General features: G+C 41.2%; 1 protein-coding gene across 1 annotated transcript in view; it reads left to right on the top strand.

The window, feature by feature from the left end:
• Positions 1–14,915, top strand: part of REX1BD (required for excision 1-B domain containing) — a 38,077-nt gene extending 23,162 nt beyond the window's left edge. Inside the window, exons 3-5 of the mRNA XM_072112436.1 lie at positions 8,358–8,562; positions 8,638–8,726; positions 13,971–14,915. Coding sequence (XP_071968537.1) covers positions 8,358–8,562; positions 8,638–8,726; positions 13,971–14,043 — 367 coding nt within the window. The 3' untranslated portion in view covers positions 14,044–14,915. The remainder of the gene's footprint in view (positions 1–8,357; positions 8,563–8,637; positions 8,727–13,970) is intronic.
• Positions 14,916–18,387: the final 3,472 nt, after the last annotated feature.

The raw sequence follows: 18,387 nt of genomic DNA, 5'->3' as shown, positions 1-18,387 counted from the left end.
TGGAAGCTTTGCCGGTGGCGATCGCTCACGATATGTGCTAGCACTGTTTGCTGATGTTGCTGGTAGGTCTTGGCTGCAATAGACTATTACGGCGCGCGTCGGTAAGGGGTTAATATTTTACCATTTAATGTCTATGGAAATAGCTGAAAATATTGGAGCACAAAACTTTCTCACACTCTCATTCATCTGCTTTGAGAGTGCCACAGATCAACCTCTGGGAATCCCTCTGATCAGATTACTATTTATCTCGGCAACAAAGGGTGCAAATTAAACACGGGGCAACATACTTAAACAAATTGTCCAACAAACTTAGACCTCATGCACACAACAGATGCTGGGTGAGAATCCAGCCAGGTGCAGGAGAGAAGAGGGGTCCTCTCCCCTCTCCATGGAAAGACTAGCTGCCATCACCATAGTACTGCAAAATATTGGACATGTATTATATTTTTTCTGAGCATGGTCACAGTGTGGTGAGACAGCGTGTGTTCACTGCACTGTGACCAAGTGCAATAGACGTCTGTTGGGACTGTGTGGTGGGATCATGGTCCCCATTATGTTTGTGTGCATGAGGACTCATGCCGAGGACCCCAACTATCAGAAGAATTGATGTCTTTGAGTTCTTTGTGTAATGTGTGTGCATGACCACGACATCATTCACTTTTATGTGATTTCTGCACTTCCTGCAGTCCCTTAGGAACAACGGAAGTGTTGGTTGCTTGTATGTATTCTATCAGAGTACAATTCCTGCGGCTGGGCATAGGTTGGCACCTGTGCACAAGTGGTATTTTATATGTTTCATGAAGTAACATGTTCTCATGCAGAGATCGCGATAAGGCCTGTACAAGCGTCTATGACGCATGCAGAGGCTCATTTACTCTCCAAATAAACAACCAAGCGTATAAATACGCTTGGTGATGTAATTGTGTAAGCGCTGTCAGCAGTAGCGAAGTGCAGCTGCCGCCTGCTATTGTGTGAGAGACAGAGCGGGCAGCGGAGCTCAGACACAGAGCTGTCACTTGCCCTGCACACTGCCCCACTACACTGCAGAGATGTATCTGCTCCTCCCCCGCAGAAGAGGAGCTCAGGCCACGCCCCCCTCAGCACAGAGCAGTCACTGTCTTCTCCCAGCTGCTCTGTATCCAGTATCACTAGCATATAGGGAGCAGCAGGGGAATCACATTACACTGAGGGGCGGGGCAAGGCACAGGCAGGAGGACAGGACATGTGACCTTTACTGGGGTCTCTGCTCCTCCTCCCCTCCTGACCCGTCTCTAGTTCTAATAGATACAGCTGCACATGTGCACTAGCAGAAGAGAGTGGAGGAGCGTTTGATTCCAAAGGGGTTTGTTGTCATCTGTGGTGGGGGTCCTGTGCCTGGTGTGGTGGTCCTGTGCCTGCTGTGGTGGTCCTGTGCCTGCTGTGGTGGTCTCACAGGTTTGTGTGACTGACCTATTCCCAGGGAGTTCAATTAATGAATAGTGGTTACCTGAGCCTGACATAAGATGTATTCAATAAAGTACAAAATAGTTATGATTGAGGTTCTATGCATGGGACACAGGAGGGGACAGTGCTTGTACAATGGGCCCCAGAGCTTACAATCTATGAGGAGGGGGACACAGGAAATGACAGTGCTTGTACAATGGTCACAAGAGCTTACAATCTATGAGAAGGAGGAGGGGACACAGGAGATGACAGTGCTTGTACAATGGTCACAAGAGCTTACAATCTATGAGAAGGAGGAGGGGACACAGGAGATGACAGCGCTTGTACAATGGTCACAAGAGCTTACAATCTATGAGAAGGAGGAGAGAACACAGGAGATGACAGCGCTTGTACAATGGTCACAAGAGCTTACAATCTATGAGAAGGAGGAGAGGACACAGGAGATGACAGCGCTTGTACAATGGTCACAAGAGCTTACAGTCTATGAGAAAGAGGAGAGGACACAGGAGATGACAGCGCTTGTACAATGGTCACAAGAGCTTACAGTCTATGAGAAGGAGGAGAGGACACAGGAGATGACAGCGCTTGTACAATGGTCACAAGAGCTTACAATCTATGAGAAGGAGGAGGGGACACAGGAGATGACAGCGCTTGTACAATGGTCACAAGAGCTTACAATCTATGAGAAAGAGGAGGGGACACAGGAGGTGACAGTGCCTGTTTAATGATCCAGGCATTTCAAGTAAGGTATAAAATAAATAAATACCCCCAAAGACCCTAAGGCTGTGTTCACATTGTATTGATACTCATTCTATTGTAAAAAATCCTCCCTGAACCAAAACACTTGTGCTGAGTAAGTAGCAACTTTATCGCGGCCAAATACATCTTGCTAGTTATTGAACGCAAGTGCATTGGTCAGAAGGCTTATGCTTTAGGGAAGGACTAAAATAAAGGTAAAAAATAAACTCCACACCCCAAAAATAAATATTAAATAAATTTAGTGGCGGCAGCCCCAGCCTGCTCAGTATGGGGAGGTAGGGGGTTTGGGGCTGGCTATTAACAATGTATACGACTAGGAGTTATATATTTGTATTACTGAAAATTCCATACTCTTCCTCGGGTAAAAATACTCCTCAAAAATGGTGAGAGGAGTATTATTACCCTTCTGGAAAAATGTTAGTGCTACCTCTGTTCTCATGTAAAACTGCTTGTACCACTGTAATTAGTAGGCAGAGAATGAGTTACATTGAAACTACACTACACACAAACTGGCTACACTCGCAGTCTGTGGTGGGAACCGCTTTAAGTAGTGTTAGTACTTTTTTCCTGGAACCTGCAGGAAGGTAAGCGGAATATGGTAATATGGCCTTTACCCACAAACCCTAACTGTAACAGAGGGGGGAGGAGTCGTTGTTTAGTTAGTAGGTCAGTTGAAACAGGCTTTGGCCAGACATCTCTGTTTGAGTGGAAAATGGAGACCAAGTGGAGAGCTGAGCATGTGAGAGAAAATTCAGCCGGTCTACCTCTAAATGAAAGGTACCTCTACTATTAGTGGAAAACCCACAACCCAAATGGACTTGAGGATATTGGGTGGCAGATTAAACGTACAAGGACATGTGGATTATTCAAGGAACGCACGTAGTATCTTTTAGCTCGGACTATATACTTAAAGGGGTATTCCAGGAATAGGCATAATTCAAATACAAATGGGTCCTTAAAATATAAGATTTTAAATTTTGCTCCCCTCAGCAGAAAAATGCTGTGGACATGCACTGTAATGAAGAATTCAAATCCTGCTGGCAATTTAATCAGTCCGTTGATTTTCTCCACGCAGAACAGACACAGGTCCGGCCGCTGGTCACATGTACACATCACGTGTCCTGCACCTGCCTGGCAGGTCATGTGATCATCGCTATGTTTGGCTGTAGTCTGTTGGTTGCAGTATGTCCAGTGTTGTTGTGAGACGTCATCTCAGTGAGGCACTGTGCAGTGATAACAGTTACACTTCATTAATATGATAACAGGGCAGGGCAGTCTGTTATATCATCACTGGGAGCAGAGCATAAGAGGTAGGAGGAGTTACTGAGAACTAAAGCATCATGGGACTTGTAGGTTCCAGTGGCGGCCATCTTGGTGATAACTCCACCTACATTAGAAAGCCCATAACATTTTGTGAATAATAAAATCAAACTTTTTAAGCACCGTTTTGTGACTGACATTTAGTTTTTTTATTTTCATTTATATATAGCATTATGGGGTTTTGTATCGGACATTCGTATTCCCTGAATACCCATTTAAGTAGAAAGCTCCCTATGTTAAAGGGAGGTAAAAGACACAAGCACCATTGGGAAAGTTGGGATAAGGGGGCCAACCAGCCCCCAAATCATACTGATAAACTGGGGTTTAAAGAAGATATCGATTTCTTTACCCACAAACACAGCAACTAATTCCAGGCCACCAGTATTAAGATTTATATGTAACTGGACTGTACAAGTGCCTTCAAGTTATCAGTAAAAGAGTTATTGCTACATTGTCTGCCTCCTTGTCTACCTGTTGTCTGGTCCATCTGCACCTCTCCACCATGAAGGGCCACCTTGTCGGACCGCAGTATTAGGGGATGGCCCCAGGGGAACTACAGGTCCAGTGCCCCTAAAACCTCTACAGCGGCCCCCAGAAACGAGAGAGATTACAGACTATGACAGGTGAGTAAGTTTGTGGTGCATTACAAGGCCAAGCCATCCAAGGTAACAGCACCACTCTCACCCTGCAACTTGTTGTATCCCCTCAAACCAGAACTCAGCGTAACCAAACAACAGCAGACTTTGCTACTACCAGCATCATCCTCTCCTCTGTCCCTCTCACTCTCTTCAACAACCAGGAACTCTGCACATACACGCTACACCCCCATAGGGTGCTTAATTTTAGTTGAACTATTATTGATTTATACATTATGACTATGAGACATGTACAAGGTATAAATACCTCCAGACCAGGAAAGTCTCCTGAAATGCATGTCTGGGTGTGTGTGTGTGTGGGGGAGTTTAGTATTGGGGGCTTGTCATCCTGGTAGGTGTAGTTGTTATCAACATGGGTTAGCACCTTTTGCAATTATTTTCACCTTAGGTAATTTTTCTGCATTCTCCCTGCCACTCTGCTGGTTATGAATACATTGTGGGAGATCTATTAATGCAGGGGTCACGATAACGCCTCTACAAGCGTCTATGAGGCATGTAGAGGCTGATTTACTCCACCCAAAAATCATTAAGCGTATAAATACTTTTCTTGTTTAGGCACTGGCTGACGGCTCCGAGCGCACAACGTCAACAGAGCCTGCTGGCGGCTCAGATAGAACGTCATGTCACCGGATTTTAGGTCACATGATGTGCTACAGCGGGGAGTAGCTACGCCCATCCCCAGGGCTGCGTGCAATTGTGCACACAGTGCACAACCCTCATTTCCCTAAAACTAGGCCGGCACCTAGTATGATGTCATCAGCGGCGCCCGGGAGACAGCAATGGCGGCGCCCAGCGCGATGTACAGAGCACACAAGAGGCGCCGGGAAGCCAGAAGAGGACCCGCACAGACATCGGGGGAGCAGCACTGCAGATCGGGGCCACCGGAGGGTGAGTATATAAGTTTATTATTTTTTAAGTATTTTTTGAGACTCGTGTATAAGCCCAGGGGACGTTTTTCAGCACATTTTTTGTACTGAAAAACTCGGCTTATACACGAGTATAAACGGTATGTCCCCCATACATGTGTGTGAATGTAGCCTAAGACTGGTGAGTCGTTCTGTGCACTTCCTATTTGTTGATGTTTTGGTATGTCTCCTTTGTGGCATTCAAGTCCTCATTATTTGACCCCTGTTTTTCTATACATTGTTATTGTCAATAAAACATTTTTAAATTATTTTAATGAATTTTTGGAGTGGTATAAAATTTATTGTAGGTATTATGTTTATGTTGTCAGTTCTATTTGTCAAAGGTATTCCATTACACACAACATTGTAGTAGTAACTAAATTTGGGTTGCTGGTAATTTTTTTCAGTCCTAAAACCATTTTTCTCTTTTCCCTTTTTGCCATTTTTCCCCAACTTTGGTTTAGAGTGTGCTAATGCTCCTTGTTGTTGCTGAATTGCAACACCTTTGGTGCCATTTGATCAGTAATATGTTTGTATGGTTTCTATGCATATCTAAAGTGTTATATTTCCACTGTGTATTAACTCTGTATCTGTTTAACCCTTTAACAACCTGGCCTTTTTTTGTTCATTTCCATTTTTCGCTCCCCACCTTCAAAAATCTATAACTTATTTTTACATATAAAGAGCCCTGTGATGGCTTGTTTTCTGTGTAACAAATTACAATTCATAGTGATGGTTTTGAATATTCCATGGCGTGTACTGGGAAGCAGGGAAAATAATTCCAAATGCTGTGAAAATGGTGACAAAACGCATTTGCAACATTTTCTTGTGGGCTTGGATTTTACGGCTTTCACTGTTCGCCCCAAATGATATTGCGGAGATCCACGAGATGCTTGAGGTATTATCCCGCTTCTGGAGGCGCTGCTGCTAGTGTAGAATGAGTGTGTACACTCGGTACGATAAAAAACTATTTTATTTAGAAACACTACGCGTTTCGGCCCCGGGCTGGGGCCTTCGTCAGGTGAAATAGTAACATACAATTCCAAGAAACATTAGGCATTTAAATATGCAGGGGTTTGACGTCACTGATGACGGTAATCGGAAGTGACGTAAAAGACATTAATAAAGATTGATTGTAAAAAAATTGATTATAAAAAGGACTTGTACATAAAATCAAATAAATATATTGGTAAAAGAAAGATTAAGAAACACAATTACATGTACCTGCGGACGTGGGTGACAAAGGTGGAAAGGAATGTGGAATATGTGTGGAGCACGGGAGTATGGCGCACGGGGGAAGGAGGCGGTGTATACGAGGCGCACAGCAAGTGTGTCTCTACTGGGTGTGAAAGAACGGGGGGATCGCTGGATGTATGTTTGAGAAAGACTGCATAGCTGACTGTGGTATCGAACGTGGAGGGTCCAGAGACAACTTTTGTAACGATGTGGAGGTAAGCGGCAATGGATGGGTGAGAGTGACTGGATAAGGATGATGAATGGTGGAAAGGGTGAGTGGTAATTGTAAAACAGACCCCATAGATAGTTGCATGGTAGAGAGATGAATCAGGGGAGAATGTTGATGGTTGTATGAGAAGAAGTGGTTATACATGTTCGATGACTTCATTTAATCCATCAGGTTGAAGGCTTTTGATCTTGTAGATCCAGAAAGATTCTCTTTTATTTGGTCTTTCGTGTCTGTTATTGAGATCTTCTGCAATCTGTTCTATCCCTATGAGTTTTAGCTGGTGAAAATTTTTATTGTGTGATAGGGTGAGGTGTTTTGATAGACTTTGTTGTAAAAAGCCTGACTTAGTTTTAAAACGATGACCATTCATGCGCACCTGTAGGGATTGGGCGGTGCGACCTACATACTGGAGCCTGCATTCGCACGTAATCAGGTACACTACATACGAAGAGTCGCAGGTAATGTGTTGTTTGCAGGAATGTGTTTCTCCGGTGCTTGTAGATTTAAAAGTTTGTTTTCCATTGTCGATTATATTGCAGCATAGACATTTGGGTTTATTGCATTTGAAGCAAGACAGAGAGCTAGACAGGTTAGTGTGTTGATTGATGTTTTTTAGCTTGCTAGGAGCTAGTATGTTTTTAATTGACCTGGCCTTCCTATATGTAATACTAGGTTGAGGTGGAAGTTCTTTTTTGAGGATCGGATCCTGTAGTAGAATGCCAGTTTTCTTGCAAAATTTTTCTTATGGCATGATGGCCTTTGTCAAAGGTGGTGACGAAATTATAGTTAAAACTGTTTGTATCTGTCTTTTTTTGAAGGTGATTCGATTTCTTTTTTTCTTTGTTAAGTTGATAAGCTGTCTGGATGAGTTTTTTAGGAAATTTTTTCTCATTAAATTTCCTGGATATGATTTTTGCTTGTTCCTGATAGTCCTTGTTTAGGGAGCAGTTTTTTCGAATTCTGGCAAATTGGCTAAACGGTATATTTTTAAGCCATTTGCCGTAGTGGGCACTTCTGCAGTCAAGGTATCCATTGCTATCAACTTTTTTAAAATGATTTTTTGTAACAATGGTGCTCGAATTGTGACCTATTTCTAAGTCTAAAAAAAACCATAAGGTCTTTACTATTCGCCGTAAAATTGATACCCCAGTTGTTGTGGTTTAGTTCTTCAATGAATATTTCTGCCTCCTGTATTGTACTTTTTGCGATCATGAAAATGTCGTTGATATAACGACGATAGTATACAGTATTTTTGACCCAGAATTGGGAAGCGTATACCATAGAGGACTCGAAGTGGCCCATGAATAAATTGGCGTAGCTGGGTGCCAGAAAAGACAACAGATGACTTCGAATTATTCCTGGATTTGAATAAGTTCGTGTGTAACCTATCTAGGAAAAGATTTTTTTCCACCAAACAAAATACTAGTACTGAAATCTCCACTGCAAAAGATCCCTATCTCCATCAACCGGTTAAGAAAAAATCCACATTCAATCCAGTACACCAACCTAGCACTATAAACCCAACCTAGCACTATTTTGTCTCCTGGCCTGTGGTGAACTGGTGCACATTTATGCACCCACCCTTAGCATTTCGTCTGCCCCAAATGACATGTCTACTTTATTCTTTGGGTCGGTGCAATCACAGGGATACTAAATAGGTATAGGTAAGGTATAGGTTTTATAATGTTTTCATACATTTACAAAAATTAAAACCTCTTGTACAAATAACTTGCAGTATATTTCGGAAAAATGAATTAATTTTAAGTGCAAACAACTTTTTTTTATTAATTACATTTTTTTTTATTTCAGAGGACATCAGGCTTATCTGAAATCTGGACCACACTATGACTTTATCCATTACCGGCAGTTGGTACATGAGATCACACAGGCTTTCAGTGGTATCAGCAAAGAGCTTATCCAAATAAAGGACCGCTTCAGGGAACTGCACGACCGACCTGATCTATCTGAACACCTAGAAAAGATTCAGGAGCTGGAGAAAGAGAAGTTAGAACTAGTATGATCAAATTTCATATTCCTATTTTGTCGACAAATGATTTGCTACTGGTTTTAATGTTTTCTTTTTTGGTAGACTGCAAGATTACAGCTAGCTAAGCAGAATGCCCAGGACCATCCTACTGATGACTCACATCAAGAGCAGGTTCAGCTTCTTAAGCATAAGTAAGTGACTGTGTTACTTTTAGTTATATTTTAGTTATTCCCCTTTTAACCCTTTGGCAACATCCACAATACAGGTACATAGTAATTATGCTGGTGGTTGGGTGTCAGCAATGGGACATTAAGATGCAAACACTTTCACAGATGGACCGGGCTCCTCTTCACCAAATGGGTTTGCATGGCAGTTGGCTGCCTAATGAAGGCCCCAGACCTGTCATCTTGGTACTTTTATCATACAGTGTGGTTTTGTTTGGCATCTTCTTATTTGCATGATTTAAAGGAAACCTACCATTTTAAATGGTAGGTTTAAGCTGTAAACACCGAGCAGCAGCTCAGGGTGAGCTGGTGCCGTTGCTTAGTTTCGTTAGTGTTAAAACCGCGGTATCACGGTTTTAACACTTTTTAAACTTTATAGCAGAAGCCGCTTCGGCGCCGAAGCAGTTTATGCTATAAAGTTTAAAAAGTGTTAAAACCGCGATACCGCGGTTTTAACACTAACGAAACTAAGCACCGGCACCAGCTCACCCTGAGCTGGTGCTCGGTGTTTACAGCTTAAACCTACCATTTGAAATGGTAGGTTTCCTTTAAGAAGAATTTTTCGGAGGAGAGATAGGGGAAAGGCTATATCCAGCTCTTATGACAATGTGTCACCCCCTACTGGTGATAGCACCCAGCCCCTTGCCAAAAGTAAACCATTTATACCCAAAAGTACCTCAGAAAGAGGAAAGGAAGGAAGGCCAGACTGGGTTTATAATGAAATTGAATACAAAAACTTTATTGAAACAAAAGAGTTTTTTTTTTATACAATATGAACTGTTATATAGAAGATGCAGTACAGAAGTTGTGATCCACAGACAGAAAAAGTAAATCCCGGACATAAATAAGGAGCACATAAAACATAAGAGACATATGGTGGATTGGTAACAGATACGAAATTACAAAGGAAGCCTTCAAACAGATGATAGGGTATTTATATTAAGTAAGTCAAACACTTAATGCAGGTGGTACATAGTGAGGCAACCAACATGAAAGAAGACTCCTTACCAAAGTAGCAGAAAGTTAGCCTCCAATGCCTGGGATGACTACTGCCCCGATGTGCGTATCGGCTCACACTGTCCCTGCTTCTGCTGTGTTAGAGTGACCTGAAGAGCTGAGCTCCGTTTTTTAGCCTGTATAATGTGTTTCCTATATTCTCCTCTCAAATGTGACTTTGCGGTGTTCAATAATACTGCTGTGGAGAATGAGTTAACATTATCCACAAAGTAGTCCAGCATATTTGTCTGGATCTCTGCAGCATTATTTAGGACCAGTAACCAATAAGCATTTAGCTTCCATACATCCTACGCCTCAAGTCGCCCAGATCCACTTCCACTTTTAGCGAGGCATGATCCGGTGAGGATCTGGTAAGATATTCTAGCTAAATCTATTGATATTGACATTTATGCTATAGAGAAGCACGAATATCTCCTCTCCTCTGGGTGTCCAGTTCTACACACATCCACCAGCCCCACCTCCTCCAACAGATGAGCCAGCGCTGTGGGGGGCTATCACGTAGAGTGTCATCAGCACAGTATTTATCAAGATAAGAGGATAACCAATAGTTAAAATCGGCAATCATAAGGACAGGCGTATTTGACGGAGCTAGGAGAAATGGGAGTGCCTCCTTAATTACAGAGGCGTTATACGGGGGAGGGACATATATTGCCACAATACACATCTCCATATTGTAAATGCTTCCCACTATACAGACATATCTACCCTCTAGATCTATCAGGCAGCAGAAGTAGACAAATGCGACATTTTTGTGGACGAGAATGCTTACTGCAGTTTGCTCTATAGCACGAATGAAAGGCACATCCTATCCAGGCTCTTTTAAGTAGATGACTATTCTCTGTCATATGCGTCTCCTGAAGACAAACAATTGAGTTCACAAACTGCCTCAGGAAGGGAGTAGTGGCACAGCGTTTGTTTGCCTCCCCCGTATACCTCTCATGTGTGTGTAGGAGACGGAGCCCTATATAGATTTTTTAATTTTTTTAATATAGATTTCTGCTCCGAAAAAGGCACTAGGTCTTATTTTTCAAGTACAAATAAATCAACTTCTCCAGCATCCAAACTCTAAATATCATGCTGAATTTCTTGTGATTCCATTTCTATTGGAATCATTGGCCCCAATCTCTCAATAGCACTTTCCTTATATCAGCCCTTCTTGTCTGTGTAGCTGCTTGTATCTCATTTGCAGTGATGCAATGATTTCTTTGCCCATGTCACAACTTCTTGCAATATCTAAACAATCTACAGGCGGTCCCCTACTTAAGAACACCTGACTTACATACGACCCCTAGTTACAAATGGACCTTTGGATGTTGGTCATTTACTATACTTTAGTCCCAGGCTACAATAAAAAGCTGTAAGAGTTATCAACGTTGTCTACAATGAAACTTTATTGTTAATCCTGGTTCTTATAACAATCCAACATTTTAAAAATCCAATTGTCACAGAGACCAAAAAAAAATTTGGCTGGGGTTACAATTGTAAAATATACAGTTCCGACTTACATACAAATTCAACTTAAAAACAAAACTACAGAACCTATTGTGTACGTAATCCGGGGACTGCTTGTACTAATACTAATTTATGGTGTGGATGGAGCTGTAGCAATGAATGCTGCTTGGTGTTATTCTCAGGGGAGGTCTTATATTTCTTAGCTGCAATAAAATTGTTCTAGGTCCTATTTTTCGTGAGGTGTCTTATTTTAGGGGAAACAGGGTAATATCTAAATGATCTACTAATCTAATATATAGCGTGGGGAGAGTTGAAGCTAACTGTACAAACCACAAGCAAAAAAACCCAGTGTGTCATAGGGCAAGGTACAAGAAAATAGAAACAATTTTTATTGGGTTACCACAGATAATAAACAAGACAAACTCACGATTAAAATCAATTAAAAAGTACAAAGTACATGCAAAAAATGCCACGTTGGTTACACGGGTAAGTATACACCAACAACACCCCCTCACACACTGAATATAGTATTCCCAAGGATAACTTGTAAACACCTGACTGTGTGCTAGCTAGTCCCATTAGTGGACAAAAGGATAAACATAATTAAAGTGCATGATATACAAAGGTACATGGGTCCTGCATGAGGCCTAGATACATTACGCTGCACATGGAACCATGGTGTTCCGATCGGTGGAGAAAAAATCACTGAGTGAGGTAACGGAATGAAGGTGGAGGGGGTGGAGGGCTCCCCACGCGTTCCGTCTCCTACTTGGAGACTTCCTCAGGGGTAGAAGTGCCCCCTAGAGTGCCAAGCTCCCTTATATGCCTCCATCCTACCTGCCTCCAGGTGCACCTGAGTCCAGCTATGATCGTAAGTAATTCTGCAATCAGCGCTGCGCGTGCGCCGGAAGTGTCGCAGTAGGTACACAAGTATCGCGATACTTGGTTGCCAAGCAATCAATGTGAGAGTCTGAGTTTACAGGTGTGAAGGAAAGCGCCGCGATCGTCTCATGAGATGCTTAGTAACAGTGATATCAAAGAGTAAGGGGATTGAGAGGTTTAAGCAAAGGTAAGTATCGTTCCAAGCTATGAATAAATGAGCGACATAATATTAAATGGATGATTGCTCCTGTAGCAGACTCAGTTATCATCTAGTGCAAGACATTACTTTTTACATATATAAGAGAATGCATAGATAAGTATATTGCGAAAAGCAAGTTTTCGGCGCCGGTGAGTAAAAAATTAGTTGCAAAAAGCAATAGAGATACAAATATTTGTTATCAAATGAATATACAAAGTCGCCGGTACTCGTATAAGAGGTGCATGAAACAGACAGCACAACTCGTTTTGAAAATAAATATATTAAAATAGATCATTGTGAACGACAAATTATTTAGTGACCATCACAAAGTGAAATAATTATTAAGCAGAGATAAGCTATTTGTCAGAATAAAAATTGGTCCCTAGGGAGATGAAAAAGAGTTATTTTGAAGATATCAAGTACTATTACAATCGATAAGGATGAAGCCGATAGTCGATACTACAGTACAAAGTGCTAAACATAAAGTGCTAGTGCATATATGACAAGAATACATATAACTAATAGAGTCGGTGATACAACCATATGCACCCTGTTGTATAGATAAAGAAGTGAATTATGCAGCGTATATTGTAGACTCGGGGGTGTTGCGCCAGTAGGGACACCTGGAGGGAGGCAGGCGGAAGGCACAAAGGAAGGAAGCCGGCCTCCATACACAAAATTTGAGGCAATAAAGATCCAAAAAACAATATAAAATAAGAATGATTACACACAGTGAGTTAGTCCTGTAGATTCAATGTATCTATATAGCATATCACAGTGATAGTTAGAATGGTAACCTCACAATAGATTAATAGAGGTTAAGTTTTGTATATAATTTGAGTACTCCAGATCCATCAGTCCGGGTTAGACCGGTTCAGAATATAGAGAAAGTCCAGAGAGAATGGGAGATGCGGAGAAGGATTCAGTTGGAGCAATATGAATGGGAGATGCGGAGAATGATTCAATTGGAGCAATATGAATGGGAGATGCGGAGAAGGATTCAGTTGGAGCAATATGAATGTTGGTACGTATTCCACATGGAGTCAGGACGGTTGTGCATTGGTAGGTATCGATGGTTCGCCATAATCCTGTGCAGCGGCTACATCAGAGTTGAAGCTATTACTGCCTCTAGGTCTTATTTTCAGGGGAGCCCTTATATTTTTATGCGTCAAAATATATATATATAATATATGTATACTGGGTGTCCTTGCCTCTCTTCAGATATTCCAAATTGTTTGTACCCTCCATTTTTCTCTACTGTTAGACTCTGCACAGTAACTGGAGAAAAAGCCAAGTATATGTAAAAGAAGGCATATCTGCTCAGTTACAGTCACTCTTTGTCCATTACTAACCCTTAACATATAAAACCCTGTACTATCCCGGTGAAGTAACAGTATTGGTATGGTACATGGGTTTCTTTATATCTATTATAACTCTTTCACAAATAGCAACCTGCAGAAGTGTTCATTAAGGAAAATTGTTTGTTTCCACTATTGTTCTGACAGGTATATATCACTACAAAAACACCTTGAAAGCGCCTCAGTTCTAAACAAGAAGCGCAGTTCTTTTTCTGGGTGTTTCATAAACACTACCTAAACTTCTATATTGTGAGTAATGGAAGCCAGATGTATATTATTTATAGTTCCCATCCGTTCCTGTAGGATAATTAAAAGCGTGGAAGCAATCAGTGAAGTACTGCAGGATTTCAAGTATGATTGTGAAGAAATACAGTGACGACTGCCCCTTTGGAAGCCACAGAATGGAAAGCTGAGCCTCGTCTGGACCACTTATTTGGATCTGCACTCTTAGCAGACCAGCTATGTTTCATCTGTTGCCCTCTTGGGTGACATTTTGGCTCTTTGTGAAGCAACACCTACTGATAGATATGGCAGAGATACGTTTTTTGCACTTCATTCTCTCCTATTGAATTTAAGACATGATGTATGTATCATTCCACTGGTTTTTATTGGGTTTGTGAAATATTCCCTATGATCTGCTTCCAGTATTCCTTTTTTTTGCAAATCACTTAGCATCATTTAAGGTTATGTTGTAAATCATGTGGTCTGTGTAAATGAAAAGGGAGTTACTATTTTTTTAGTTACTTGATAACCTTTTGAATTGTGTCTACAAATAATTGTAAAGTAAACCCTCTGTGAGATACCTAAAACTTCATTGTGTATTGGCCTTCTAGAACAGTGGCTCCTCAAAGAAAATTGAAAGTATGTATAATATATGGTTGACTAAAAACCAAAGTGGACTCCACATGAATCATTAGCTTACATTCACACACTTTTAAATTAAATCTCACTTTCTTCCTCAGAACACTTACAATTGAAGTTTAAGATGTTCCCCTTTTCCATAGTTTTTTCAACCCTGTATGCTAATCAGAGTTGTAATCTGCAAGACGATGTGCTTAAAACTATATAAGGAGTAAAAAGGTGAATGTAAAACATTTTTATACTGAAATTGTCCTAAAATATTATTCAATTTTGTACATTTTGAACTACATTGTATATACATGCCTGTGTATTAAAAATGAAATCATCAGTTTTCTTGTTTGACTGCTTTGGAACCGGAATTAAAAATTAAAATTTCAATAATGTAAATTTGGCTCTTGCATCTTGTTCTGGCTGATGGCATTTCTACTTAGAGAGTCCCCTACTATATTCATTGACCCTTTTAGGTTGACTGCAAACAGGGATAGAACATTGTTTTCTACCCAAGAGAATATTTTGCTGGAATGACTTAAAGGACACCTGTCATCAGGTCTGTGTCACTTGTCCTGTCACCTCTACCTGTTGGAGCAGCTCACAAGGATCCCATCCCAGGCTTTATCTAGTTATTTCATACATTAATCATTGTAAAATCATCTATTCTTTATCATATAAATGAGGCTGGTCACATGGTCAGAGGCAGTGATGTCACCCCTGTTATTCCTCCCCTCTCCTCCCCCTGCTCATGTCTGTGTGTAATGTATAGTAAAGCATGGCTAGTGTGAGTGCTGCATCTGCTGACATGCTGCATCCTCCTAATATACAGGTGAGAGACACAGACATCAGTTACACATGAATCTGACATGTTCTGCTGTAACATGGCTGCCTGGAGCTGCTGTATCTCTCCTATACACAAACACATACACACACAGGCTGCAGGGGGCGTGGCCACCAGCACCAGGAAGCACATCATTATACAGCCTCACATCATTATACAGGCTGTCAGTTATGCACTGGGGGTGTGGTTGTGCCTCCCACTCATGAATAGAGTGGACAGCTTGAATATGCTAATGACTCATTGGACATTTCACAGGTCATTTGCATACAGCTTTAGGACCTCATTGCTTAGGTTTACAGGCATGTAGAGGGACAATGAAGGGATAGAGGCAATGCTCTCTAATGGCAGTTTATGAAAATATATTTAGTTTAGGGGGGTTATTTTGCATGACGGGTTCTCTTTAAAAGGTCTTGAGACCTTGTCCTCAATGATGACGAAGCTAGACCACTGTTGTAATGTTGTCAACTTAAAAATGATCCTATTGCACTTGAAGGACAGAGGGGGGAGACCTGTTCTGCTTATTGTAACAACTTCTGAAGCCACAGTACTGAGAGGCTTCACATTCTGACTCATTAGCATAATTTTAAAAGTTGATTTTAGAAGGAAGGGAGGCCATGGATAACAAATTGAAGAGGATCACCAATGTCACAGTGCCTGAATATATGAGTAAGTGTCCCTGGTTTATCATGTTTGATTTGGTGTTGGATTTTCTTTAACCCCTTACCGACTTGATGTAGTACTACGTTACGCTTCGGCTGCGGGTGAATGGAATGGGCTCATGGGTTGAGTGCTCTCCATAGCCGGTAAATCTTTGTTGCATATTGCAGCAAACACTTACCGGTAACACCCCTGAACCGCGCTAGCGATGCTGCCGAGGGCTCCGAAGAGATAGCGGCGCCCATAGTGAATCTTAATGAAGATCGTCGCTCCCTGTGATGTCATCTGGAGGGGTTTTAACCTATTCATTACAATGTGCTATTCGCATTATATGGTAAGATCAATCAGATAACCTAGGGTTAATGTACCCTAGGGGGTGTGAAAAATAGTAGAATTTTTTTTAAAAAAATAGAAAAATTCTAATCACCTTCCTTTTCCTGGAAGTCATATAAATAAACAGTAAAAATCTTAAACACATTAGGTATCGCCGCATCCAAAAATGCCCGATCTATCAAAATGTAATAAAGGTTTTTCACTGCGTTAAATCCTGTAAAGGAAAATGGAGCCCAAAGTCGAAAATGGCACTTTTTTACCATTTTGAAAACTATAAAACAATTTTTAAAAAGTTATCAAAGGCCGTACTGGCCTAAAAATAGAAGCATTGAAAATGTCATCCAAAAGTTGCAAAAAATGACACCACCCACACCGAAGTATGAAATTGGTTGCCATGGGCAACTGGAAATATTCTGACTTTCAGACTGCTTGATAAATCTGCCCCATTGTTGCTGAATTACTGTAGGTATCTGATGTACATTGTATCCATTCAAAAGTGCTTTTAAATGCCAGCAAAGCCGTCAGTGCGTGCTTGGCACCACTAACTCTAGGATATTTTCTCCCCAATGGAGTGTTGATCCACAGAAAAAGCTGGTGGGGGTGACTTTTTTTGATACTAAAACCAGGAACAAACTATTAGGTTTAGGATCTTGAACCAATCACTCATCCCTAGACCTTTACAATTGGTTCAAAAAAGTCCTGAAATTTGGAAACTATCTGTTTGATTAGTAAACCTGATATATGTTATTAAAAGTATTGAAACATAATAAATCCATATAAATTTGGTATCTCTTTGATCGTACTTACCCAAAGAATAAAGGGTATGTTTCTCTTGCAGCCCATAGTCAAAGATCTAAAAACACAGATAATAAGCAAAAGGGTGTTGTCAAAATCACAAGAAAAGGCAGAGAATATTTAATGTTGCCAATAAGAAGTACAATCTCTCAGAAAAAAAGCATGCATCTTTTAAAATGGAAAAATCAAAAAAGTTCTGGCATTTAGAAGAGAAGAATGATGGAAACAAAGAAAGGTAAAAGAACTGTGGGTGCATTTTTTTTCATTAGCCAGCATGATCTACCCTGTTATGTATTTACTTACCTATTTGTTTTATGTTTATTATTATTTTTGGATATGTTGTACAGTGTTAGATCTCCTTCACACAACTGTTTAATATGGGCATGTGCTATCCATAGCGTTTCAGTGCACAGCCCTATTGCCCTCCGTACCACCAGCAGAAAAAAAATATATCATGCTCTACCTTTCGCAATACTTATGCCTGGCTCCCTACGGAGAGGGGAGTGGTGAGGAGCACTCACCCCTCTCTTTCTCCAGCCGGTTGTATGCTATATGCATAGCATACATTTGTCTGAAAGGAGCCTTAGAGTGGGCCTTATTAAGCCTAACTGCACAAGAAGGTTTGCATTCACTGGCCACAAACAATGGACAGCACATACACCAGTAAAATAAGTCCCCGAGCCGGAAACGTGTGCAGTAAAAGGAAGTGCTCTGAGTTTTTGCCGCACCAGCAGTTGCCTACCACACATGGCTTTGTGTGAGCCCACTGAAATACATTGGTTGATTACTGTGCAGGAGGCCTAGGAATGCGCTAATTCAAAAGTTTATACATTTAGAGTTCACATAAGAAATTCTAGAAAGAATATGTTATACCCTTTTGTCAGGTGGCAAGCAGTTTGTGCATACCCATGCGGTGCATCGAAAACAGCGGTGCATGGCCGCACACTCGCCGAAAGATAGAGCAGGCTCTATCTTTTTGAGGTGTGCGGCCCGTATCGGTGCCACACATGTGTATCCCCGCCGTGCCGCTATTGCAGCATGCGGCCATGTGAATAAGCCCTAATGGGGTAGATTTCTGTCCTAAACATAATCATTGAATAAACTCCAATAAGAATAAATTCCACCCATGTCCCATTCATTTTTTTAATGAAGTAACTGCTGCAATAGACCAGTATTCCCTGCTTTATGCTGGCTCTCTTGTGATCTCTAATCCTACTAAAAATGTAACAGGTCTTAACTTAC

Source organism: Engystomops pustulosus, chromosome 1, assembly GCF_040894005.1.
Source record: "Engystomops pustulosus chromosome 1, aEngPut4.maternal, whole genome shotgun sequence".
NCBI lineage: Eukaryota > Metazoa > Chordata > Amphibia > Anura > Leptodactylidae > Engystomops > Engystomops pustulosus.
This window is presented reverse-complemented; position numbering and strand designations above follow the sequence as displayed.